Source organism: Gorilla gorilla, chromosome 18 (genome assembly GCF_029281585.2).
Source record: "Gorilla gorilla gorilla isolate KB3781 chromosome 18, NHGRI_mGorGor1-v2.1_pri, whole genome shotgun sequence".
NCBI lineage: Eukaryota > Metazoa > Chordata > Mammalia > Primates > Hominidae > Gorilla > Gorilla gorilla.
This window is the reverse complement of record NC_073242.2, coordinates 105897167-105924198: the sequence shown is the minus strand read 5'-3', so window position 1 is coordinate 105924198 and position 27032 is coordinate 105897167. Positions and strand designations below refer to the sequence as shown.

The following is a 27032-nucleotide window of genomic DNA, read 5'->3' as shown; positions in this document are numbered from 1 at the left end:
TGAGTGAAATTTATTCTGCAGAAGAGGAACAGGGTGGCAGGTCAACCTCTGGCATTTCTACCTTAGGAGTCTGGCTCTTGACACTTGTTGAAGGAGTGGGCAATCTTCCCTCCCAAACTGGCTTGAGAAATTGCATTAGCCTTGCCTGCCTGGCTTTTCTGCCTGAAATCTTTAAGCATCTTGGTATAAGGGGCAAATGCAGTGGAGGCCAGCCATTTAAATTTGAGGCTTCGATCAAGCGTAGGGTCACACTCTTCCATGTCGCTAAAATTTTTTTCCAAGGCAGAACTCCATTCTGATATTTTGGCTGCTGTGAGAGGGACAATTCTGGAAGTCTTGGGCCGACTTTCATGGCCATCAACTCCAATGCCTTGTTTTGCCATCTCATCCAGGTCTTCGTTGGTTGGTTCCACTGCCTTCTCTGCCAAAATTTACTCCACATCTCCTTCCTTCATGTCATCAAAGCCCTCTCCACTTACCTGCTGTGCCATATGCATTATGTCTCTGACAGTGTTCTTTATATTTTCTATAACACCTTCAAACCCTTCAAAATTCTCCACGCAGTCTGGCCAAACATTTTCCCAACAGTTATTGGTAGTAGCCTGACCAATGTTCTCCCAGGCTGTGCTGACATAATCAATAACGTTGCATCTAGTGACCGACTTCCAATAGTCCAGCATGGTGGTTTCCTTGTTGGTCCTGAGAGCCTCACAGGCCTTCATATAAAGCTCCCTTGTGTAGTGTGCCTTGAATGCTTTTATTATGCCCTGATTGAGGGGTTGGATGAGAGACTTAGTGTTTGGGGGCATAAAAAGAACTCCTATGTTGGCGTGTGCATTTTCCAGTTCTTTGCAGCAATGGATTGTAGCATTATCCAAAATTAACAAAACCTTGAAGGTGCCCGGCGCGGTGGCTCACGCCTGTAATCCCAACACTTTGGGAGGCCGAGGCAGGCGGATCATGAGGTCAGGAGATCAAGACCATCCTGGCTAACATGGTGAAACCCCGTCTCTACTGAAAATACAAAAAATTATCCGGGCGTGGTGGTGGACGCCTGTAGTCCCAGCTACTCGGGAGGCTAAGGCAGGAGAATGACGTGAACCCGGGAGGCGGAGCTTGCAGTGAGCCGAGATTGCGCCACTGCACTCCAGCCTGGGCGACAGAGCGAGACTCCGTTTCAAAGCCAAACCAAAACAAAACAAACCCAAAAAAACAAAAAACAAAACAAAACAAAAAACCCTTGAAGGCAAGGTTTCTGCCCTGGAGACAGTGTTCAGGTTCTGGGATGAAGCAGTTGTGGAACCAATCAGGCATCATCCACACTTTTTTGTTCCACCTCCAATGGACTGGCAGATGGTTCACGTATTTCCCGTTAAGTGCTTGTGGATTTTGGGTTCTGTACACCATTAGGAGTTTGCACTTTAGTCGCCCTTGGCATTGGCGCACAATAACAAGGGTGCATGATCCTGGCATGATTTAAAGCCAGGGGCTTTGGAGGCCGTTTACATTATATAGGTTCGTTTGCCAACATCCTTGTAAAATAAGCCAGTCTCATCCGCATTGAAAACCTGCTCTTTCACATAACCCTTTTCCTGTATAACACTTAGCAAGTATTTTTAAAATTCTTCCGCAGCCTCCTGATCTGCAGAACTCGCCTCACCTGCAAGTTTAACATTTTTCACCCCGTATCGCCTTTTGAAACGCGCGAGCCGGCCAGCACTCGCCGAGAAGGGCTTAGCATTTCTTTGACTCTGGGTAACGTGACCACAGATATCTTTGGCTTTCAGCCTCACAACAGTGCTGTCCACTATGTTTTTTTTAATCGATTGACATCTCATGAATCCACAAATTTAGCCGCTTTTCCATCTTTTCCATGTTTGTCATAGCTTCATGACGCACGACGGAGGTCGCTTCAGCACTATCCGGAGCGGCCTCACGGACAGATCGGTGAATTTCCTTTTCCTTTTTCTTGATATACCGGATTGTCGACTGGTTAACATTGAGCTCATGGCCAACAGCACTGTAACTCATGCCTGATTGGAGCTTATCCAACACGCGGACTTTCTCCGTAAGGCACATCACGGTCTTCTTTCGCTTAGGAACACTGGGTAGAGCTTCAGCACTACGCTTGGGGGCCATTTTAAACAGCAAAACCACCCACAAAAAGCAGAAAAAAAAAGTGTCAGTAAACAGACTGCGGAAAGGACTCTTTGTTTACAGCACAGGAGCTGCGACTAGAAGGCAGCGCTTCTCCCTAGTTCAAACCTCAGCTGGGAACCTTACCTCCGCAAACTCCAAATTTTCACCCTCTGCGCATGCCCGGGAAGAACCCCAGAAAGTACCGTGATGATTGATTTTGGGGTTACAAATACATTTTAGCAAGTAAGTGAATTTGGCATTACGAATTAATGATTAATGAAGGTCACCTGTATTTCCATAGATATGTAATTTTATTTAAGCAGATTTATTATATTAAGGTGGCGAGGCAGCGCCGAAGACTACAAGTTCCAGCATGCACCGCGTCTGGGCGGGTTCGGGCTCCCAGCGAGGGCCTCTGGGACGCCAGCCCGGAGGCATCGGCCGGAAGTGTCGTAGGGCAACCACGTAGTACTCTCTGCGCATGTGCAAAGCGCTCTAGGGGGCCGCCCTAGCTGCCGTCGCCTCCGCCGGGGCTCTATGGTCTCTCCCTAGAGCTTTGCCGTTGGAGGCAGCTGCTGCGGTCTTGCGAGTTTGACCAGCGTCGAGCGGCAGCAACATGGAGGAATTCGACTCCGAAGACTTCTCTACGTCGGAGGAGGACGAGGACTACGTGCCGTCGGGTGAGCGATTCCGCCTGAGGCGAGAAGCGGATTGCCCCGCCCCACGCCTCACGTGAGGCGCGCTCTTCCCCAGCGGGCGTCTGCCCCGTGGCCCCGGTGGTCCAGGGGGCTCCTGTTCTCGAGCGTCCGCTCCCTCAGGCCCCTCATCCTCGGCCGCTCCGGCCCGAGGCGTGTGCGCGTGGCGGTTCTGTGCTCCCCTCCCCTTGGGCAGCTCCGGCCGCCGCCCCCTCTTGCAGCGCGGGAACCGGCACATGGACACGGCCCCTTGTCGCTAGGGACGCTCGTCGGTCAGCCCCGAACGACACTGCTGCTTCAGAAGTCGGGGCGGCAGTCCGAGCGCTGGAGGTTTTCTTCAGCCCTGGCCCGAGAGAGCTGCTGGCCACCACCCCGTCCAAGATAGAGCTGTCCGCTCTCCGCCTGGTTGTTAGAAAGTTCTGATAAAAAGTTCCCCCTTTGATGCCTTTTGCCTCATTGTGACGTCCACCCATCCTGTCCTCTCAGAACTTTCTTTCCTTAGGGATCTCAACCCGAACGGGGCGAGAATGAATCTTACTGAAGAAACGCTTCTGTTCCCCCTTCTTGGTCTTCCCCAGACAAACCGTCTCGTTGAAAGTATCTTCACCCATTCACATCTTCAGTTGAAAGACTAGACGAACAAGAAACTAACAAAACACAACCCAGGAGTTGTCCCTATTCTCTTTGTTTTATTTTGTTCTGTTCTGTTTTATTTAAAGACAGGGTCTTGCTTGCTGTTGTCTAGGCTGGAGTGCAGTGATGCGATCTTGGCTCACTGCAGCCTCAAACTCCTGGGCTCAAGCGATCCTCCCGTCTCAGCCTCTGGAGTAGCGGGGACCACAGGTGCAGGCTGCCATGCCCGCTAATTTTTTAAAGTTTTTTTTTTTTGTAGAAATGGCGTCTTGCTATGTTGCCCAGGCTGGTCTCGAACTCGTGGGCTCAAGTGATCCTCCCACCTCGGCCACCCAAAGTGCTGGGATTACAGGCATGAGCCACCGCGCCCCGGCTAGTGAAGTATTTCTAAAAGGCACTTTGAAAACTAGCCATTCCATTCCTGGCGCGGTGGCTCATGCTTGTAATCCCAACACTTTGGGAGGCCGAGGTGGGTGGATCACAAGGTCAGGAGATCGAGACCATCCTGGACAACATGGTAAAACCCCGTCTGTACTAAAAACACAAAAATTAGCTGGGCATGGTGGCACGCGCCTGTAGTCCCAGCTCCTCAGGAGGCTGGGGCAGGAGAATCGCTTGAACTCGGGAGGTGGAGGTTGCAGTGAGCCGAGATCACACCACTGCACTCCAGCCTGGGTGACAGAGCGAGACTCCGTCTCAAAAAAAAAAAAAAAAAAAAAAAAAAAAAAAAAAAAGTTAGCCAGTCCCATCACCCCTCATCCCTATTTTATTTAATATTCCTCAGGAGAAACTTTTTTCCACCTTTTGAATTTGGTGTTATATTTCTGTTGTCTATTGATTTAACCCATGTATAGTAGGTATCATTTTTAGTAGCCCCTGACCTCCTTCCCCTCATCCCAAACACACACACAAACACTTCTACCTTCGGGGCCTCCCCAACTCCGTAGTCTGCCGTTGAACCTGTGTCCAATTTTAGTTAGATCAGTATTCAGTGTTGTTTTTTCTTTCGAGACAGTGTCTCACTCTGTTGCTCAGGCTGGAGTGCAGTGGCGCACTCTGCTTAATGCAGCCTCTGCCTTCCCGGTTCAAGCAGTTCTGCCTCAGCCTCCTAAGTAGGTGGGATTACAGGCGCCCGCCAGCACACCCGATCGATTTTCTTTTCTTTTTTTTTTTTTTTTTTTTTGAGACAAGAGTTTCGCTGTGTCGGCCAGGCTGGAGTGTAGTGGCGGGATCTCGTCTCACTGCAAGCTCTGCCTCCCGGGTTCACGCCATTCTCTTGCCTCAGCCTCCTGAGTAGCTGGGACTACAGGCCCCCGCCAGCACACCCGACTGATTTTTTTGTATTTTTAGTAGAGACGAAGTTTCACTATGTTGGCCAGGCTTGTTTCAAACTCCTGACCTCAAATGATCTGCCCGCCTCCGCCTCCCTAAGTGCTGGGATTACAGACGTGAGCCACCGTGCCAGGCCCAGTGTTTTTTTTTTCCTAATGACAGTGTGAATAAACATCATGTTGACAGCTGAACCGTATGTTATACAGATTACTTTTCCTGCACTTCTTGTTTTCTCTGGTGCTAATAATTGCCATTTTTTGTTGCTACTTAGCTGTCTATGTACTTAACTGCTGTAAACCAAAAATAAAATTCTAAGGCGCCCCCAACCATCTGAATGGACTTCCTCCTTAGCCAGGGCTCTTTAACATTTAACCTGAGAGACTGTTTTGGGCCATGATGGGAAGTGGGGGCTGAACCTGCCTCATTGTATGTCTCTGACATTAACATCGGTGCAGACTTTAAGTCTGATAATAAACATTTTGCAACTTATTCTCTCTGAAGCCTGTCTGCTAAAAGCTTCATCTGTATGATAAAACTCTGTTCTCAGCGGAGCAGTGGCTCGAGCCTATAATCCTATCACTCAGGGAGGCAGAGGCTGGTGGATCATTTGAGGTCAGGAGTTCAAGACCAGCCTGGCCAACGTGGTGTAACCCCATCTGTACTGAAAATATAAAAGTTAGCCAAGTGTGGTGACGGGCGCCTGTAATCCTATCTACTGGGGAGGCTGAGGCACGAGATCTCTTGAACCCAAGAGGTGGGGGTTGCAGTGAGTGAAGATCATGCTTCTGCACTCCAGCCTGGGTAACAGAGCAAGACTGCATTTAAAAAAAAAAAGTGGCCAGGTGCGGTGGCTCACACCTTTAAGCCCAGCCCTTTGGGAGGCTGTGGTGGGCGGATTGTCTGAGGTCAGGAGTTCGAGACCAGTCTGGCCAACATAGTGAAACCCTGTCTGTACTAAAGATATAAAAAAATAGCTGGGTGTGGTGGCGTGTGCCTGTAATCCCAGCTACTCCGGAGGCTGGGGCAGGGGAATTGCTTGAACCAGGGGCGTGGGGTTGCAGTGAGCTGAGATTGCACCACTGCACTCCAGCCGGGGCAACAGAGTGAGACTCCATCTCGAAAAAAAAAAAAAAAACCTCTGGTCTCCACAACCTCTATCTTAACCCAGACATTCCTTTCTGTTTAGACAAACTCAACCTGTTGCCAACAAGAAAATTTTTAAATTTACCTGTAGCCTGGAAGCACTCCCAACCCCAGTTGTCCTGTCTTGATGGACCAAACCAGTATATTTCTCAAATGTATTTGATTGATGTCTCATGCCTCCCTAAAATATATAAAACCAAGCTGCACCCCAACCACCTTGGGCACGTGCTCTCAGGACCTCTTGAGGGCTGCATCATGGGCTATGGTTACTCATATCTGCCACAGAATAATTATCTTCAAATACTTGACAAGAGTTTGACTCTTTTCGTCGACACTGCTAATTTGACTCTAAACTTTTAGAATTGTATAAATCATCTCCCAAAATATTTACATTCATTAGATTTTCACTTTAATCTTCTGAAACAGTCTTTGCCTTCTGGCCTCCACTTTGTCTTGGTTACCTTCTATGAGTGCTCCAGTGTATTTACTTATTTATTTAGAGATAGTGTCTTGCTCTTGTCGCGCAGGCTGGAGTGTAGTAGCGTGATCTTGGCTCACTGCAACCTCCACCTCCCGGGTCTGAGCGATTCTCTTGCCTCAGCCTCCCAAGTAGCTTGGATACAGGTGCCCACCACCACACCCAGCTAGTTTTTGTATTTTTAGTAGACACGGGGTTTTACCATGTTGGCCAGGCTGATATTGAACTCCTGACCTCAGGTGATCCGCCCTCCTCAGCCTCTCAAACTGCTGGTATTACAGGCATGAGCCACCACGCCTGGTCAGGAACATTCTTATGAGACCTTGAATGCCTAAAAGTAACCATGCCCCTCAGGCGTAATTGATTGTCTGTTTGAATTCTAGGTTGGAAATAGTTTTCCATCAGAATTTTAAAGTGTTGCTTCATTACTTTCTAGATTCCCATGTTGCTATTAATAAATATTTTGTTACTGATTTCTGCTCAATGTATAAGATCTGTTTGTCTCCGGAAGCTGGTAGCATATTCTCTTTGTTCCCATTTTCTTTTTTCTTTTTTTTCGAGACAGACTCTGTCTCTCTTGTCCAGGGTAGAGTGCAGTGGTGGCATCTAGGCTCCCTGCAACCTCCACTTCCCGGGTTTAAGCAACTCTCCCACCTCAGCCTCCGGAGTGGCTGGGACTACAGGTTCATGCCACCACGCCTGGCTAATTTTTGTATTTTTATAGTAGAGACGGGATTTCACCATGTTGGCCAGCCTGGTCTCGAACTCCTGACCTCATGATCTGCCTGCCTCGGCCTCCCAAAGTGCTGGGATTACAGGCGTGAGCCTCTACGCCTGGCCTGTTCCCATTTTCTAATATATCACCATGATATATCTTGGTATGAGTGTTTTCAGCCATTTTGCTGAGCCTTCTGAGAACTTTTTTTTCCTATAATTTTTTTCCTTTTCCTTTCTTTCCTCTCTCACTCTTTCTTTCTCTTTTCTTTTCCTTTCCTTCCTTTCTTTTTTTTCTTTCTCTCCCTCTCCGCCCTTCTTTTTCTCTCTATTTATTTATTTTTGAGACAGAGTATAGCTCTGTCACCCAGGCTGGAGTGCAGTGGCGCGATCTCGGCTCGCTGCAACTTCCGCCTTCCGGGTTCAAGCGATTCCCCTGCCTCAGCCTCTTGAGTAGCTGGGATACAGGCGCGAGCCACCACACCTGGCTAATTTTGTTTTTGTATTTTAATAGAGACGGGGCTTCACCTTGTTGGTCAAGATGGTCTCGATCTCCTGACCTTGTGATCCACTTGCTTCGGCGTCCCAAAGTGCTGGGATTACAGGTGTGAGCCACTGAGCCCAGCCAACTTTGAATATTTTTATAGCATTATGTTCTTCTTTTGTAAATGCAGTATCAGCATTTAACATACAATTTTTAACTTACGTACAATAAAATTTACTGTTTTCAATGTACTGTTCTCTGATTTTTGTTAAATGCCTAGCGTTGTGTAACTTCCACCAAAATGAACAGTTTCAAGCCGCCAACCCTGTAAAAAAAAAAACAAATTCCCCCTGCTACTCTTTGTAGTCAAACAACTCTCCCTCACCCCCGGCCCCAGCCATTAGCAACCTCTGGTCTGTTTTCCATCTTTATAGTTTTGCCTTTTTCAGAATATAATCTAAATGGAACCATAATAGTAGGCAGCTTTTTGTGTCTGGCTTCTTCCGCTTAGCATAATGCATTTGAGATTCACCTGTGTTGTTGCACATGTCAGTAATTAGCTCCTTCTGTTGTTGGGTGGTAGTCCATTATATGGATATACCACAGTTTATTCTGCATTTGAATGACACTGGGTTGTTTCCAATTTTTTATGATTACAAATAAAGCTGTTTATAAATATTTACACACAGCTTTTTCTGTGAACATGGGTTTTCATTTCACTTGGGTCAATATCTAGGAGTGGGATTACTGGGTTTTGTAGTATGTGTATGTTTAACTTTACAAGAAGCTGCTAAATTTTTTTGTGGCGTGATTGCTGTTGGTAACAAGTTTGAGAGTTCGAGTTGCTCTTCATCCTCAACAACACTTGGGATGGTCAGGTTTTTTTGTTTTTGTTTTTGTTTTAAATATTAGCTAATTTGGGGCCGGGCGCGGTGGCTCATGCCTGTAATCCCACCACTTTGGGAGGCCAAGGCAGGCAGATCACAAGGTCAGGAGTCCAAGACCAGCCTGGCCAATATGTTGAAACCCTGTCTCTACTAAAAAATACAAAGAATTAGCCGGGCGTGGTGGTGCATGCCTGTAGTCCCAGCTACTCGGGAGGATGAGGAAGGAGAATTGCTTGAACCCAGGAGGTGGAGGTTGCGGTGAGCCGGAATTGTGCCATTGCACTCCAGCCTGGGCAAGAGAGCGAGACACTGTCTCGAAAAAAAAAGAAAAAAAATTAGCTAATTTCTCCTTTAGTTTGCATTTCCCTAAGGATGTTGATGCTCTTTTCATGTTCCTGTTTGCCATCATTTTATCTTCTTTGGTGTGCCTTTTGAATTCTTTGTCCATTTAAAACATTGGGTTGTTTTCAGTTTTGGAATTATATATTCTGGATATAGTCCTTTGTCAGATATTTGTGTTTTTTTTTTTTTTTTTTTTTTTTTTTTTGAGACAGTCTCGCTGTCCCCCAGGCTAGAGTACAGTGGCATAATCTTGGCTCACCACAACCTCCACCTCCTGGGTTCAAGCGATTCTCCTGCCTCAGCCTCCCGAGTAGCTGGGATTACAAGCACTCGCCACCACACCCAGCTAATTTTTGTATTTTTAGTAGAGATGGGGTTTCACCATGTTTGCCAGGCTGGTCTCCAACTCCCAACCTCAAGTGATCCACCCACCTTGGCCTCCCAAAGTGCTGGGAGTACAGGCGTGAGTCACCGCACCCGGCTCCTTTGTCACATACTTGTTTTGCAGTGTTTTGTCTCTCTGCTTGTCTTTTCATTCTCTTAATAGTGTTTGCACAGCAATTTTTTTTGGTGTTTTTTTGAAACAGAGTCTTGCTCTGTTGCCCAGGCTGGAATGCAGTGGCACGATTTCACCTCATTGCAACCTTTACTTCCTGGGCTCAAACAATTTTCCCGCCTCAGCCTCTGTAGTAACTGGGACTACAGGCATGAGACACCGTGCCTGGCCTGCAGAGTAAAATTTTTAAACTTGGATAAAATCCAGTTTGTCAAATTTTTCTATTATGGGTTGTGCTTTTGGAATCATATCTAAGAACTCTTTTTTGCCTAACTCAGGATTACAAAGATACTGTATTTTCCTATGTAAAAGTTATGTAGTTTTACTTTGTTTTTTTTTTGTTTTTTTGAGATAGAGTTTCGCTCTTGTTGCCCAGGCTGGAGTGCAATGGCATGATCTTGGCTCATTGCAACCTCCGCCTCCTGAGTTCAAGGGATTCTCCTGCCTCAGCCTCCTGAGTAGCTGGGATTGCAGGCATGTGCCACCACGCCTGGCTAATTTTGTATTTTTAGTAGAGACAGGGTTTCCCCATGTTGGTCAGGCTGGTCTTGAACTCCCAACCTCAGGTGATCTGCCCACCTCGGCCTCCCAAAGTGTTGGGATTATAGGCATAAGCCACCGTGCCTGGCCTTTACTTTTTTTTTTTTTGAAACAGAGTGTTGCTCTGTTGCCCAGGCTTGAGTGCAATGGCATGATCTCAGCTCGCTGCAACCTCCGCCTCCCAGGTTCAAGCGATTCTCCTGCCTCAGCTTCCCGAGTAGTTGGGATTATAGGCGCCTGCCACCACGCCTGGCTAATTTTTGTATTTTTAGTGGAGATGGGGTTTCACCATGTTGGCCAGGCTGGTCTTGAACTCCTGACCTCTCAGGTAATCCGCCCGCCCCTGCCTCCCAAAGTGCTGGGATTATAGGAGTGAGCCACCGTGCCCGGCCAGCCTTTACTTTTTTAAAAAATCAGTTATCATTATTTATTTTCAGTTAATTTTTGCATAAGATATGAGTTATGGATTCTTTTTTTTTTTTTTTTTTGCATCTGGATGTCCAGTTTTTTCATTATTTGTTGAAAAGATTATTCTTTCTCCATCGAATTCCCTTTGTATTTTTGTAAAGTGAACTGGCCATACTTGTATAGGTTTATTTCTGGGCCTCTGTTTCCACAGTTTCATTTACTGTTTTTGATTTAAGTGTTGAAATCAGGTAGAGAGAGTACTCCAACTTTATTCTTTTTCAAAATAGTTTTGGCTGCTCTTGTTCCTTTGCCTTTCCATATAGTTTTTTTTGTTTTGTTTTGTTTTTTGTTTGTTTTTTTTTTTTTTAGGGGGATGGAGTCTCACTCTGTTGCCCAGGCTGGAGTGCAGTGGCGCGATCTCTGCTCACTGCAACCTCTACCTCCCAGGTTCAAGTGATTCTCCTTCCTCAGCCTCCTGTGTAGCTGGTACTACAGACGTGTGCCACCAGGCCCGGCCACCATATGCATTGTAGAATCACTTTGTTCATCTCTCGAAAAAGTATCCTACTTTGATTTTGTTTGGAATTGCATTGAATCTGTAGACCGTTTTGGGAAGAATTGACAGTTTAACGATCTTATATTTTAGTCTATGAATACAGTCTGTATCTTTTTTTAGGTGTAAAAAGTTTTTATTTCTAATTGTTTGTAACTAGTATATGGAAATACAATACAGGTTCTGCATACTAACCTTGTATTCTACAACCTTGCTAAACTCATTTACCAGGTCTGGAGGTTTTTGTAGATTCTGTGGGATTTTCCACACAGACAGTGATGTCAAATGTGAATAGAAACGGTTTTATTTCTTCCTTTCCAATATGTTTACCTTTTATATTTATTTTGCTTGCCTTGTTGTACTTTATACCTCCAGTATGATGTTGAATAGTAGTGGTGAGAGGGGACATCTTTGCCTTTTTCCCAATCTTTTTTTTTTTTTGAGATGGAGTCTCCCTCTGTTGCCCAGGCTGGAGTGTGCAGTGGCACGATCTTGGGTCACTGTGACCTCTGCCTCCTGGGTTCACGCCATTCTTCTGCCTCAGCCTCCCGAGTAGTTGGGACTGCAGGCGCCCGCCACCACGCCCGCTAAGTTTTTGTATTTTTAGTAGAGACAGGGTTTCACCGTGTTAGCCAGAATGGTCTTGATCTCCTGACCTCGTGATCTGCCTGCCTCAGCCTCCCAAAGTGCTGGGATTATAGGCGTGAGCCACCGCGTCTGGCAGCCTTTTTCCCAGTCTTAAGGGGGAAAAGAAATCAGTGTTTTACCACTTGATGTGGTGTTAGCTATAGGTTTTTCACAGATGCCGTGTGTGTCTGTCTGCCTGCCGTTTAAACACTTTAGCATTGAGTAACTTATTACCAACTCAGTCACCTAACACTGTACGTGCTAATTGTGTTCTGCATTTTACTGATGAAAAAACTGAGGCACAAAGTCTAAGCAAATGGCTGAAATTCATCCAGTTAGATAGTAACTTAGCTGGAATGTTAACCTTGGCAGTCTGCATATATTGTCCCTCAGAGATTCCTTTTATCATGTTAGATAAGTTCCCTTCCATTCCTAATTTTCAGAGAGGTGAATTTTGTCAAATGCTTTTTCTCCCTCTATTGATTTAATTACATGTGGTTTTTCTTTTTTTTGTCTGTTAATATGGTGGATTACAGTGTTTGATTATCAAATTTCTGACAGACTTATTTCTGGGAGACAGCTCACTTGGTCAGGATATATTTATACATTGCTGAATTTGGTTTGCTAATATAGTCAGCCTTCTGTATCTGTGGTTTCCACAGCCATGGATTCAACCAACTGCAGATAGAAAATATTTGGAAAAAGGCTGGGTGCAGTTGCTCACGCCTGTAATCCCAGCACTCTGGGAGGCCAAGGAGTGCAGATCACTTGAAGCCAGGAGTTAAAGACCAACCTGGGAGGCCGAGGCGGGCAGATCTCAAGGTCAGGAGATCGAGACCATCCTGGCTAACGTGGTGAAACCCCGTCTCAACTAAAAATACAAAAAATTAGCCGGGCGAGGTGGCGGGCGCCTGTAGTCCCAGCTGCTCGGGAGGCTGAGGCAGGAGAATGGCGTGAACCCAAGAGGCGGAGGTTGCAGTGAGCAGAGATCGCGCCACTGCTCTCCAGCCTGGGCGACAGAGTGAGACTCCGTCTCAAAAAAAAAAAAAAAAAAAACCAACCTGGCCAACGTGGTGAAACCCAGTCTCTACTAAAAATACAAAAATTAGTCCCAGCTACTGGGCTGAGGCACGAGAATCGCTTGATTACCCAGACTGGAGTGCAGTGGCGCAATCAGCTCACTGCAGCCTAAAACTCCTGGGCTCAAGTGATCCTCCCACCTCAGCCTCCCAGGTACCTGGGACTACAGATGCACACCATCGTGCCCATCTAATTTTTTTTTTTTTTTTTTTGAGACGGAGTCTTGCTCTGTCACCCAGGCTGGCGTGCAGTGGCACCATCTCGGTTCACTGGCAGCCCTGCCTTCCGGGTTCACGCCATTCTCCTGCCTCAGCCTCCCGAGTAGCTGGGACTACAGGCACCCGCCACCAGGCCCGGCTAATTTTTTTGTATTTTTAGTAGAGATGGGGTTTCACCATGTTAGCCAGGGTGGTCTCGATCTCCTGACCTTGTGATCCACCCACCTCAGCCTCTCAAAGTGCTGGGATTACAGGCGTGAGCCACTGCGCCCGGCCTAATTTTTTATTTTTTGTAGAGACGAGGTCTCTCACCATGTTGCCCAAGCTGGTCTCAAACACCTGGCTTTGAGCAGTCTTCCTGCCTTAGCCTCCCAAAGTGCTGGCATTACAGGTGTGAGAAAACCTGGATTCGTTTGTTTGTTTTTAAAAGAAACAGGGTTTTGCTCTGTCCCCCAGGCTGGAGTGCAGTGGCAAGATCACAGCTCAGTGACACGTTGAACTCCTGGCCTCAAGCGATCCTCCTGCCTTAACCTCTGAAAACGTGTTTTTTTTTTTTTGATCACAGTTTTAAGACTCTCTAAGAGGCTGGATGTGGTGGCTCTGACCTGTAATCCCAGCACTTTGGGAGGCTGGAGTGGGTGGATCACTTGAGGCCAGGAGTTCAAGACTAGTCTGACCAACATGGTGAAACCCCGTCTCTACCAAAAATGCAAAAATCAGCTGGGAGTGGTGGTGCATACCTGTAGTCTCAGCTATTCGTGAGGCTGAAGCAGGAGAATCACTTGAACCCGGGAGGATCGTAGTGAGCCAAGATCATGCCGCTGCACTCTAGCTTGGGCAACAGAGCGAGACTCTGTCTCAAAAAAAAAAAAAAAAAAAAAAAGAGGCCAGACGCAGTGGCTCACGGCTGTAGTCCCAGCACTTTGGGAGGCCGAGGCGGGTGGATCACGAGGTCAAGAGATCGAGACCATCCTGGCAACACGGCGAAACCCTGTCTCTACTAAAAATACAAAAAATTAGCTGGGTGTGGTGGCAAGCGCCTGTAATCCCAGCTACTTGGGAGGCTGAGGCAGGAGAATAGCTTGAACACGGGAGGCAGAGGTTGCGGTGAGCCGAGATCGCACCATTGCACTCCAGCCTGGGCAAAAAGAGTGAAACTCCGTCTCAAAAAAAAAAAGAGAGAGAGAGAAAGTATTTGGGAAAACAAATGGGTGGTTATATCTATACTGAATGTGTACAAACTTTTTTCCTTGTCATTATTTCCTAAACAATACAGTATAACAACTATTCATATAGCACTTATATTGGGTGTTGTAAGTAATCTAGAGATGACTTAAAGTATGCAAGAGGATGTACATAGATTATATGTAAATATGACATCATTTTATATCAGGGACTTGAACATCTGTGGGTTTTGGTGTGGGGTGGGGGAGATCTTGGAACCACTTCCCCAGAAATATGGAGGGACAGCCGTATTTTGTTGAGGATTTTTGCATCTGTGTTTATGAGGGATATCGATCTGTAGTTTTTTGGTAATTTCCTTGTGTGATTTTAGTATCAGATAATGCAAGCCTCATAAAATGAGGAAATACAGGCTTTGTTTCTTCTAGGGTGATTTTTTATTCACCCTGTATGCTTGTTTAGGGTCTTATGATGTAAGAGGCTTTCTCGGATTTATAGTGATTCTTAGTTAGTTTGGCTCATATTTACGCTTGGGGTGCTAGAAAGGTGATTGGAAGCTCTGAGTCTTTGGACAAGATTTGTTCCTTTTGTGCCTGCATTGTCTACGGGGATGTTATTCTGATTCTTACTATCTTTTTTTCCCTCATAGTAACTGCATGGAATTTGACATTGAGGTTTTGGGGGGTTTTGTATGTATAATTTAAAATTTTCTTATCTCTTACTGATGAAGGACTTTTCCATAGTTTAGCTAAAGATGGAGTCCTTGTCCCACAGCCATGATAATTTAGGCTCACAGACAATTTGAAGCTTGAGTAAAGCAGGGTTTTATTGGGTGAAAAGGGAAAAAAGGGGGAACAGGGACTCTGCAAGGCCAGAGTTCCTGCTGCTGTGCTTCCTGCCTCACAGCTTTGAATCCCAGGTTGCACACAGGAAGAAGAGGGGCCAGGCTCCTCCCCGCTGCAAACAGCAGGAACCTCTGTGGCTCTACCCCAGTGCGCATTCCTCCTAGTCTGCTGGCTGGCCGGAGATTCTCCAAGGACCCCCTCCCACATGGCTGTCTCATTATTAATGAGATTAAGCATCTTTTTACATGTTTAAGATCCAGAGCTATGTGCATCTACTTGTCTGAACTGTCTACAACATTTGCCTGTTTTTATGATGAAAACAGGCAAAAGTTTTCAAAAGTAGTGCAGAGCTTTATAGAAAATTAGAAAATGCAGACAGTTAAATAAAAAATCACTTAAAAATAAAAAAAAATAGTTGAACTACCTAGAGACTATCATGTCAATCCTTTAGTGAAAACTCACTCTGATTTTTTTCTACACCTAGGTATAGATATTTGTATGTTTTCCTCAGCCTGCAATTGTATTTACTCACATCGCTTTTCAACCTGCTCTTTTCAGTGGATGATTTCTACCCATTTATTTTAGTAAATGTTTTATATATAGATCATACTCAAATTTTCCAAAATGGTTATAGCTTGTGTGTCCAAATCACAGTTGAGTTCAATACTACACATATTATCCAGTTGTTCCATCCTTGAGTCTCTTTTAATCTAGCACACTCCCCTTTCTGTAATGGCATAGACTGCTGAAAAGATCAAAGCCATACGTCTTGCAGCATGTCTCAGCTCTTGGATTTGTCTGGTTATTCCCTCATGGTGTTGTTTTAGTTCCTTTGTTCCTTCAGTTCTCTGTAAATCAGAAGTTAGATCTAAATGCTTGATGGGTTCCAATGGAATACTTTGGCTAGAATGCATTATCAATGGACGTCTGATGTTTGAATAGCATCAGAAGACACAATATCTGGTTGATAACTGTAGTGGTGACTATTAAATCAGGGTGATAACAGTCTGATCCCTCTCTTGTATACTTGTTTTTTCCTTTGGAACTTTTAGAACTGGAAAGTATTCCCTGTGGCAGTATATTTAATGGTTAAAACTTAAATTGCTTTTTAATTTTTTTTTTTTTTTTTTTTTTGAGATGGAGGTCTCACTGTGTTGTTCAGTCTGGACTCAAATTCCCGGGCTCAAGAGAGCTTCTGAGGTAGCTAAGACTACCTGTTACCTGAAAGGGGATCCAGACCCAGACCCCAAGAGAGGGTTCTTGGATCTCGAACAAGAAAGAATTCGAGGGAAATCCATACAGAAAAGTAAAAACAAGTTTATTAAGAAAGTAGAGGAATAAAGAATGTATACTCCATAGACAGAGCAGACCCAAGGGCTGCTGGTTGCCCATTTTTATGGTTATTTCTTGATTATATGCTAAACAAGGGGTGGATTATTCATGCCTCCCCTTTTCAGACCATTTAGAGTAACTTCCTGATGTTGCCATGGCATTTGTAAGCTGTCATGGCGCTGGTTTTGGTGGGTTTTAGCCAGCTTCTTTACGGCAGACTGTTTTATCAGCAAGGTCTTTATGACCTGTATCTTCTGCCAACCTTCTAGCTTATCGTGTGACTTAGAATGCCTTAACCTCCTGGGAATGCACCCCAGCAGGTTTCAGCCTTGTTTTACCCAGTCGCTATTCAGGATGGAGTTGCTCTGGTTCAGATGCCTCTGGCACACCCAGCTTCTTAAATTGCTTTTTGGCATTACTTAGTAACCCTTGCCTAAACTACTACTGTCATTAGAGTTTGAGAAGTGATGTCTTTCTAATTCTGTGGTTCTTCTGTATTTATTGGTTGACAATTTTTCTGTAAAGTATAGCTTTCCTTTATCAATTGGAACAGTATAAATATTTAATTCTTTTCCCTCAATTACAATTTTCAAAGTAGGTAGTAATTTTAAATAGCAGTCTAAAATGGTACACATTTTTTTTCTGTCTTTTTAATATCGTGAGGGGCTCACAGATTTTTATTCAGTGTGTTTTCATTTTCTAACAATTACCTGTTTTAATGTTCAGGTCTTCACTGCTTTGGCCAGTAGGAGCTCTTTCAGGCTGGATCTTGTATCCTTTTAATTTGATCTTTTTTTATTATTATTTATTTTTTATGAGTCGGCGTCCTGCTTACTGTAGCCTTCAATTCCTGGGCTCAAGTGATCCTCCTGCCTCAGCCTCCCCAGTAGATGGAACTACAGGTGCGTGCCACCATGCCTGACTAATTTTTTAAAAATCTTTTATAGAAACAGGCTCTTGCTCTGTTGCCCAGGCTGGTCTCGAACTCATGGGCTCAAGCACTCCCCCCCATACTCACCCACCTTGGCCTCCTAAAGTGGTAGGATGACAGGCATGAGCCACTGCACCTGGCCTTGATCTGTTATTTTTAAATAGCTTCCTGGCTTTCTGGCACAGAAAAATGTCCTGGTTTTATCTTGTGCTTTCTTTGCCTCAGACCTGAAGTGAGTTTTTTTTTGTTTTTTTAGGGAGCCTTTTTGTGGTAAATGGTCTCAACTTTGAACTTTAGAGATGCTCGATGTTACCAGAATGATGTAGTTTATATGCCGTTTGTCTAGTGGACAAAACTAGGAAATACTTAAAAAGGGTTAGCCGGCGCGTTGGCTCACGCCTGTAATCCCAGCACTTTGGGAGGCCGAGGTGGGCGGATCACAAGGTCAGGAGTTCGAGACCATCTTGGCTAACATGGTGAAACCCCATCTCTACTAAAAATACAAAAAAAATTAGCCAGGCATAGGTGGTGCATGCCTGTAGTCCCACCTACACGGGAGGCTGAGGCAGGAGAATGGCGTAAAACCCGGGAGGCGGAGCTTGCAGTGAGCCGAGATCGTGCCACTGCACTCTAGCCTGGGCGACAGAGCGAGACTGCGTCAAAAAAAAAAAAAAAAAAAAAAAAAGGGTTAGAGTTCATATTGATATTCTTAATTCTTTTTTTTTTTTTTTTTTTTTGAGGCACAGTTTCACTCTTGTTGCCCAGGCTGGAGTGCAATGGTGTGTCTCAGCTCATTGCAACCTCCGCCCCCCAGGTTCAAGCAATTCTCCTGCCTCAGCTCCCTGAGTAGCTGGAATTACAGGCATGCATCACCACACCCAGCTAATTTTGTATTTTTAGTAGAGATGGGGTTTCACTGTGTTGGCCAGACTGGTCCAGAACTCTGGCCTCAGGTGGTACACCCACCTCAGCCTCCCAAAGTGCTGGGATTACAGGCATGAGCCACCGCTCCCAATTTCTTTGATTTTATAATTGTGTCATTTCTCTTATTCTGAAGATCTAGATTCCTAACGTGATTAATTACTTGCTTTAACCTATGATATAAAGGAAATAGTTTCAAAATACCAACATTGATGTTACTACACAGAGTAGAACTTTTTTTTTGTCTTTGGAATGCATCTTGATGAAGATGTATAGTCAGAATACTGTTTTTAAAGTCCTGGGAGTAGATCTTTTGTTTATGTGGTTATGTTATCATTTTGGTATACAGTTATGTTTATTTATTCAAACTTTTGAATTTAAGGGATTTTCAAAGTTCTGTAGAGAGATAAACACAGTGAACTCTTGCTTCTACTCTGTTTTATCCTGACCCTTATAAGGAGCTGTTTTCATTAGTTTCTTGTTTATCCTTCTAGTGTCGCTTTTTCCATATACAAACAAATATAAGCATATTCTTAATTCTTCCTTTTTCCTCATCCAGAGCTGGCATATTTCATACACTGTTCTTTTGCTTTTCCTCTCCTTTTTTTTCTCTTTAACTTAAGAGTATATCTTGGAGGTAAATACATAGAAATTTTACACATTGCATTGTAATGACTGTGGTATTCCATTATTTAGATGGACCATAGCATTTTCAGCCAGTTACTTACTGTGAGACAACTTGAGCTGTTTCTAATTTTTTGTTATTACAAACAGTACTGAGTGAATAACCTATTATATATTCTGGGATAGAAGTGGGACTGCTGGATAAAAAGGTAAATACATTTGTGTTTCTTTGTATTTTGGGGTGGTATTTGTTTTTGTTTTTGTTTTTGAGACAGGGTCTCACTGTCACCCAGGCTGGAATGCAGTAGCTTGTCCATGGCTCACTTCAGCCTTGACCTCCTGGGTTCAAGTGATCCTCCCCTCAGCCTCCCAAGCAGCTGGGACCATAGGCATTCCCCACCATGCCTGGCTAATGTTTAAAAATTTTTTTTAGATATGGGGTCTCACTAGGTTCAGGAGGAAGTAAAATTACATTTCTGTGTTCAGATTGCCGTCTTAAGCAGGAACTCACTGCTCTCTTCATGAAACACTGTCACTTAGCCCTTGGTGTTTGGGATGTCAAACAGAATTCCATTTTGGATATTGATTGTTTCCACCTCAGCCTCAAATGCTTATTCTCCAGATTTTCACACAGCTGGCTCCTTCTCATCGCCTTTAAAAATTTTTTTAATTTATGTATTTATTTTTTTGAGACAGGGTCTTGCTCTGTTACCCAGGCTGGAGTGCAGTGGTGTGATCTTGGCTCACTCCAGCCTTGACCTCCCAGGCTCAAGTGATCTTTCTGCCTCAGCTTAGACTAGAGGTGTGTACCACCAAGCCCAGCTAATTTTTGTATTTTTTTGTAGAGACAGGGTTTCACAGTTGCCCAGGCTGGTCTTCAACTCCTGGGCTCAGGCGAACCACCTGCCTCGGCCTCCCAAAGGGCTGAGATTATAGGCGTGAGCCACTGGTCTACCTTTTTTTTTTTTTAATCTCTTTTATCGTTGTTTTAGTTTTTACGAGCTTTTTTGTTTGTTTCGTTTTTCTGAATTATTTTAAAAGTCTTATTTTTATTCCATGGATGCCACAGTTTCTCTTATCTCTTTCAGGATATTAATTACAAAGCCTTTTTCTTTAAGTTTTTAATCTGTCCCCCTCCCCATCTCCTCTTTCTGCACTAATTTTGTTTCCTCTGAATTCCTTTCTGTTTGTCTTGAATCTTGCCTTTCATATTGGAGGCTTTTCTCAAGTGTTTGGTGGTCCTTGGTACATTATAAGTGAAGTATTTAAAAGCTGATTGGAGGCCGTGTGCGGTGGCTCATGTCTGTAATCGCAGCACTTTGGGAGGCCAAGGCGGCTGGATCACCTGAGGTCAGAATTCAAAACCAGCCTGGCCAACATGGTAAAACCCCATCTCTACTAAAAATACAAAAATCAGCTGGGTGTGGTGGCACACTTCTGTAATGTCAGCTACTCCGGAGGCCAAGGCAGGAGAATCGCTTGAACTTGGGAGGCAAGAGGTTGTAGTGAGCCAAGATCGCGCCACTGCACTCCAGCCTGGGTGACAGAGCAAGACTCCGTCTCAATAAATAAATAAAGCTGATTGGATGCACAGGAGTATCACAGCAGTACTGTTTGTAATGACTCCAAATTGGAAACAACCTAGTTGTGCATCAGCAGTAGAATGAATAAACGGATTATGGTATAGTCATACAATGACACACTATTTACTATTTAGGAGTGAGAATGAATAAACTACAGCTACACTGCAACAATGTGGGTGACTCTCACAAACATATGTCGAATAAAAGAAGCCAGACACAGAAGAGTACACAGTGCAGGCTTCTGTTGAAAGTTCAAAAGCAGGCAAAACTAACCCGTGACTTTAGAAGTCAGGATATTGGTTCCCTTTAGGGGTAGGGCAGTGGTTAGTGACTGGAAGGGAGCACAAGGGGCCTTCTGGGATGCTGCTAATGTTCAGTTCCTCGAGCTGGGGCCCTGGTTATGCAAGTGTGTTCACTGTGTGTCATTCCATTGAACTGTATATTAGATTTGTGTGCTTTTTGGTATGTACGCTTCAATTGAAAGTTTATATGAAGTAAAAGAGGAAAAAGGTAGTGGAATCTCTGTGTGGGCAGGGTTGGTTTATTGACTGGTACCCACAGCATGTGGTCAGACATCCAAGCAACACTCTTTTGTTGGGGACCCTTGAATGTCATTGTCTGACAATGGGACATGGGTGTGTTTGTTCTTTCTGCTATGTTTAACTGGAAGTCTTTAGGTTTCCTTTTAAACTTCTTTTATTGAGAAGACAAAGTGTTTTTTAAATTAGATTTGAAAGATACCCAAGATGAGGTAGTGCATCAGTTTCTTCTTTGAGAAACACATTAGTAGAATTGAAATTTCTGTTCATTCACTCATTCATTTAGTGAATACTTAAAAGTCACGATGAACAGGGTTTATGTCCTCTTGGAGTATACAGTGCAGCAGAAATTACCAACATTAAATATAAGTGGGATGAGTTATGGAGGGGAAGTAGAGACTGCCATGGAAGCCTACGATAGAAGAACATAGGGTAGTATTCAGGGGCAGAGAAGACTTCCCCAAGGAAATGATGTTTTCGTTAGGTGAAGAATAGGGGAAAATTCACTTTTTCTTAATGAAAATGTCTCGGTGTGAAAGCTTGTATTAATGAAAATGTCTCATCTTGATGTGAAAACCTTTATTCCTGTCTGATCACCCTGTTATGTGATTTCAGGTGGAGAGTATAGTGAAGATGATGTAAATGAATTAGTGAAGGAAGATGAAGTGGATGGTGAAGAGCAGACACAGAAAACCCAAGGGAAAAAAAGAAAGGCCCAGAGCATTCCAGCCAGGTGATGCTGCCCTCAAGGCCCTTAGAAGTTAGGGGCTATTGTCACAACCATCCTGATTGCTAAGATTGGTCTTATGATAGATTTAATGAAGCCAGAGTTTCTAACCCTTTTCTCTTTGAGGGAAACATTTGCTGTTATTTTAGGATTAACTTCTTGGTCTCTGGAAAGCTTTAAACATTTTAAGCTTTAATGTAAAGAAAATATTAATAGGTAATATGTACATATGGTTAAAACAGAAAATTCAGTCCCTAAAAAGATGTTTACCCTGTTCCTAGACCTTGTTGCTTTGCCTCTGAAGAACTATGCTACCAGAGATAGTCTGTGCATGCAAATGCATATATGTCTATATTTTCTTCATTTTTTTTTTTTAGAAAAAAATATAAATAGTAGCATACTCACTTTCTCATTTTCATTTCTCTTTATTTCACATCTTGGAGATAGTACCATGGCAGTATCTCCTCCTTTTCATAGTATTACGTTATGTGAATAGGCCTTACTTTATTTAGGCTTTCCTGTATCGAGGGATGTTTAGATTGTATCTAGTCTTTACTACAACAAAGAAGAGTGCACTGAATATTCTTTGTATACATGTATACAAAGTATACATAAATATATAAATGTATATAATGTATACATGTATAAATATATCTGTAAATGTAACATTTAGAAGTGGAATTGTTTGATCTAAGGTTATATATGCAATTAAATTTTTAAAATACAGATATTAGCACATTGCCTGGCATAGGCCTGGTATGGGCTTCTTTTCCCATGAAAATTATGAAAATTCTGACAGGTTATTTAACTTAGATAAGGGCATCTTCCATAGAAGTCTTTTACCTCACTTGGGTGTTTCTGTCTTCCTGGGCATTGAAGCAAAAAGCAGATTATCATTCATGAAAAAGAAAGAATTGTAGATATTAGATTGATTCACCTAAAGTCAAAATAGTCTAAGAAGCAATATACTCTTATAAGTCTTGGGCCCAGTTTTTTTGTCCTTGAATTTTTTTTTTTTTTTTTTTTTTTTGAGACAGAGTCTCGCCCTGTTGCCCAGGCTGGAGTGCAGTGGCGTGATCTCTGCTCACTGCAACCTCCGCCTCCTGGGTTCAGTTCCCTGCCTCAGCCTCTGAGTGGCTGGATTATAGGCACCCACCAACATGCCCGGCTAATTTTCTCATCTTGTTGTGATGAAAGTTTATGTGAAGTAAAAGAGAAAAAAGGTAGTGGAATCTCTGTGTGGGCCTCGGCCTCCCAGAGTGCTGGGATTACAGGTGTGAGCCACTGCGCCTGGCCTGTCCTTGAATTTTTCTATGTTCCAGCTCTCATTTCTTCCGAAAGTGGGAAGAAACATGGATTTTTTTCTTTTTCCTTGAGAACTCTTGGAAGAAATAGTGCAAATAAAGTTGAGGCTCTTCTAAATAGAACTTGTTCTACAAATGGAGTAGCTTTAAAAAGTCAACAATGTCTGGCACATATAATATGTTCTTAGAATATTCTTTCTGGATAGATTAATTCTGTGATTAGGTGATTTGGATGTTTTCTTTGTGAAAACAGCTGGTCCTGATTTAGAAGGAGAATGCTATACTTTGATTTTAAGTGATTGGAGAAAAGTTAGCACTAAGAGCTCAGTTCTTTTTTTTTTTTTTTTTCAATTCTTTTTTTTTCTTCTATAAAATTTCAGCTTACCTCTTCTACTCACTTCAGTATATTAACCAGTAGTCCCAGAATTTAAAGTGTTCTTGGGTTTATAAGATTACCTTTGGGATTGGGAGAGGGATAACTGAAATCGTTTTGTGCTGTCTTTCCTTTTTCCTGTGACTGCTGGTGATTAGGAAGAGAAGACAAGGTGGCCTCTCATTAGAAGAAGAGGAAGAGGAGGATGCCAATTCAGAATCTGAGGGAAGCAGTAGTGAGGAGGAAGATGAAGCTGCAGAGCAGGAAAAAGGCATTGGATCAGAGGATGCCAGGAAAAAGAAGGAGGACGAACTCTGGGCCAGCTTCCTCAATGATGTGGGACCAAAATCAAAAGTGCCCCCAAGTACACAAGTTAAGGTAAGTTGAGACATTAATGAGGTGAATGCCTCTCCAGAAATACCCTACATTACTGAGATTTGAAGCCTACGGAAATCGACCAGATGCCTTTTGATAACAACTGTACTAAGTGAAAAGCAAAGCATTTCCTGTGGTAGGAGAATAAGCTTCTCTAATCATGTAAGTTTCCAATAGGCCTTTAACTGGTTAGAGATGAAACATTTAAGAGTAGCTATAGGCTGACTGCAGTGCCACACACCAACAATCTGTGCACTTTGGGAGGCTGAGGCAGGTGGATCATTTGAGGTCAGGAGTTCGAGACCAGCCTGGCCAACATGGCGAAATCCTGTCTCTACTAAAAGTACAAAAATTAGCTGGGTGTGGTGGCGGTTGCCTGTAATCCCAGCTACTTTGGACGCTGAAGCAAGGAGAATCGCTTTAACCTGGGAGGTGGGGAGGTTGCAGTGAGCCAAGATTGTGTTACTGCACTCCAGCTTGGGCTACAGAGTGAGACGCTATCTCAAAGAAAAAAAAATAAAAAGTATCTGTAAACAATACGGTTCATCTTTTGGTGAAACATTACATTTCTTGTTTTTTTTATAGAAAGGAGAGGAGACCGAAGAGACAAGTTCAAGTAAATTGTTGGTAAAAGAAGAGCTAGAGAAACCTAAAGAAACAGAAAAAGTTAAAATCACCAAGGTGTTTGATTTTGCTGGTGAAGAAGTAAGGTAAGAGAACCTTCACAAACTTTGAAACTAGCGTTTTTAAAAATGAGCCTCTCTCTCTGACTGGTGTTAGCCATCTATCCTCTTTTCAATCCATCATAATATTTTGGGAGAGTTATATTTGAACTCAAGGAAAACTGGCTCTGTAAATTACCAGGGAGTATGAGAAAGGTCCTTTCACATATAGCAGTGTAGTTTTTGAGCTTTACGAAGTGGTCAGCTGAACAGAAGCAAGGGAATGTAAGAGTTAAGTATTTTGTTCCACTTGATCATTGCCATGTTTTGTGACTTTTGGTAAGTCATGTCTCCCTTTATTACTCTCCTTGACTGCAATGTGAGCCCCATTGAAGTCTCAGAAATCAGATAAGAATTGAAAATACAAGGAGAAAAATTTGGTTTCAATATTATTTTCTTTTTCTGAGACGGAGTCTTGCTCTGTAGCCCAGGATGGAATGCAGTGGCGTGATCTCGGCTCCCTGCAACCTCTGCCTCCCGGGTCCCAGTTCAGGCAATTCTCCTACTTCAGCCTCCCGAGTAGCTGGGATTACAGGCACACACCACCATACCCAGCTAATTCTTTTGTAGTTTTTTTGTTTTGTTTTTGTTTTTGTTTTTGTGTTTTTTTAGATGGAGTCTCGCTCCCGTTGTGCAGGCTGGAGTACAGGGTGCGATCTCGGCTCATTGCGACCTCCACCTCCCAGGTTCAAGTGATTCTCCTTCCTCAGCCTCCCAAGTAGATGGGATTGCAGGCCTGTGCCACCATGTCCTGTTATTTTTGTGTTTTTAGTAGAGATGGGGTTTCGCCATGTTGGCTAGGCTGGTCTTGAACTTCTGACCCCAGGTGATCCACCCGCCTTGGCCTCCCAAAGTGCTAGGATTACAGGCATGAGCTGCCACTCCTGGCCTTTTTTTTTTCTTTTTTTTTTTTTTTGAGACAGAGTCTTGCTCTGTTGCCCAAGCTGGAGTGCAGTGGCTCAATCTTGGCTCACTGCAAGCTCCACCTCCCGGGTTCACGCCATTCTCCTGTCTCAGCCTCCCGAGTAGCTGGGACTACAGGTGCTCGCCACCATGCCCGGCTAATTTTTTAATATTTTTAGTAGAGACGGGGTTTCACCATGTTAGCCGGGATGGTCTCGATCTCCTGACCTCGTGATCCGCCCGCCTCGGCCTCCCAAAGTGCTGGGATTACAGGTGTGATCCACCGTGCCTGGACTTTTTTTTGTAGTTTTAGTAGAGACAGGGTTTCACCATGTTGGCCAGGCTGGTCTTGAACTCCTGACCTCGTGATCCGCCTGCCTTGGCCTCACAAAGTGTTGAGATTACAGGCGTGAGCCACTGTCCGTGGCCTCAATATTATTTTCTTAGCTTAATAATATTTTTCTGATTGATTAATAAGGTTTATTTACCATAGGTTAAGTAAGGGCTTAATGCCTTGAGCAGGTTAGTCTTCTGGCTGTTAGGTAAGAGCCACATCCCTTTAATTTCCCTTCCCCCATTTATTTCAATTTTATTATGTGAAAATAGCAGATTTGTGATTTAGAGCTAAATGAGAACAGAGGAAGTGCCACTCAATAATTTTATAGGCAGTCACATTGATTTTCATTGGCAGTAATTAATTAGACCTGTAGGCTCTCTGAAAATACAATTTTCCCTAAAATTGTTATTCTTAAAAATAATGTTTTCAACAATTATTTATCTAGTGAAGATATATTTAGGGAAAAGAATTGACACTATCAGTTTTTTTGTTTTGGGTTTGTTTTTTTTTGTTGTTTGAGAAAGGGTCTTGCTGTGTTGCCTAGGCTGGTCTTGAACACCTGGGCTCAAGCGATCCTCCAGCCTTGGCCTCCTAAGTAACTGGGACTTCAGGGTTGTACTACTCTGCCTGGCCATTATCACTTTTACAAATGGTATGGAACAAAACTTTTTATTATTAAAATTTTCTCTCTAACTTCTTCTGAAAAATGTCACACTTATAGAAATGTTGCAAGAATAGTATTACAACAAACACCTACATACCTATGATCCAGATTCACCACTGGTTAATGTATTGCCTCTCTCTCACCATCTATATCTGGGTTTTTCTTTTGTTTTGGCTGAACCATTTGAGAATTACTTGTAGACATTGTGACACATCAGCCTTTAATACTTTAGCATGTGTCTCCTACGACCAAGGGCATTCTCCATTGTAGCACAATATAACTCTCATATTCAGTAAAGTTAATATTAGAGTAGATTACTATCTATAGTGAAGGACCCCAACTTAAAATTTTCAATCTATTGCAGACCAGTACTTTTCTAAAAACACAATAAAAAGGAATTACTAGAAAAACAAATATAAAAGATAACTAAATTTTTACTAAGATTCAACAGTTACCCTACTGCCTCTCTTTGTGGCGGCGGGGCTCAGGCTGCAGCACCACAGCACTGTGTGTGTGTATAGCTAGGGCCACCTGCCCCTTCCAAGTGTGGGCCTTTTAACCTCTATCGACAGGTGTGGGGGAAAAAAAGATTTAATAGACATAACATTACATTTCAATGCATGTGGTCAAAATGAACCGCAGACAGAAAAAAGAAAAGAATTTTGTAATTATACAGGCTGTTCATTGGAAGTGTTAATATACAGGGAATCACTGTTACCTTTTATTCTGTTATTAAAACAAAAAGCTGGCCTGGCACAGTGGCTCATGCCTGTAATCCCAGCACTTTGGGAGGCGAAGGTGGGTGGATTGCTTGAGGTTAGGAGTTCGAGACCAGCCTGAA

The 27032-nt window shown here is 43.5% G+C and overlaps 1 protein-coding gene and 1 non-coding gene across 2 annotated transcripts in view; both read left to right on the top strand.

The window, feature by feature from the left end:
- The first annotated feature begins 2211 nt into the window (after nt 1-2211).
- CFDP1 (craniofacial development protein 1) overlaps nt 2212-27032 on the top strand; it is a 138950-nt gene continuing 114129 nt past the window's right edge. Inside the window, exons 1-4 of the mRNA XM_004058001.5 lie at nt 2212-2819; nt 21402-21519; nt 23349-23568; nt 24151-24275. Of these exons, the coding sequence (XP_004058049.3) occupies nt 2756-2819; nt 21402-21519; nt 23349-23568; nt 24151-24275 (527 nt within the window). The 5' untranslated portion in view covers nt 2212-2755. The remainder of the gene's footprint in view (nt 2820-21401; nt 21520-23348; nt 23569-24150; nt 24276-27032) is intronic.
- LOC129527841 (small nucleolar RNA SNORA76) lies at nt 26631-26765 on the top strand. The gene has a single exon (XR_008672940.1). It is a non-coding gene; the product is annotated as a small nucleolar RNA SNORA76 (small nucleolar RNA).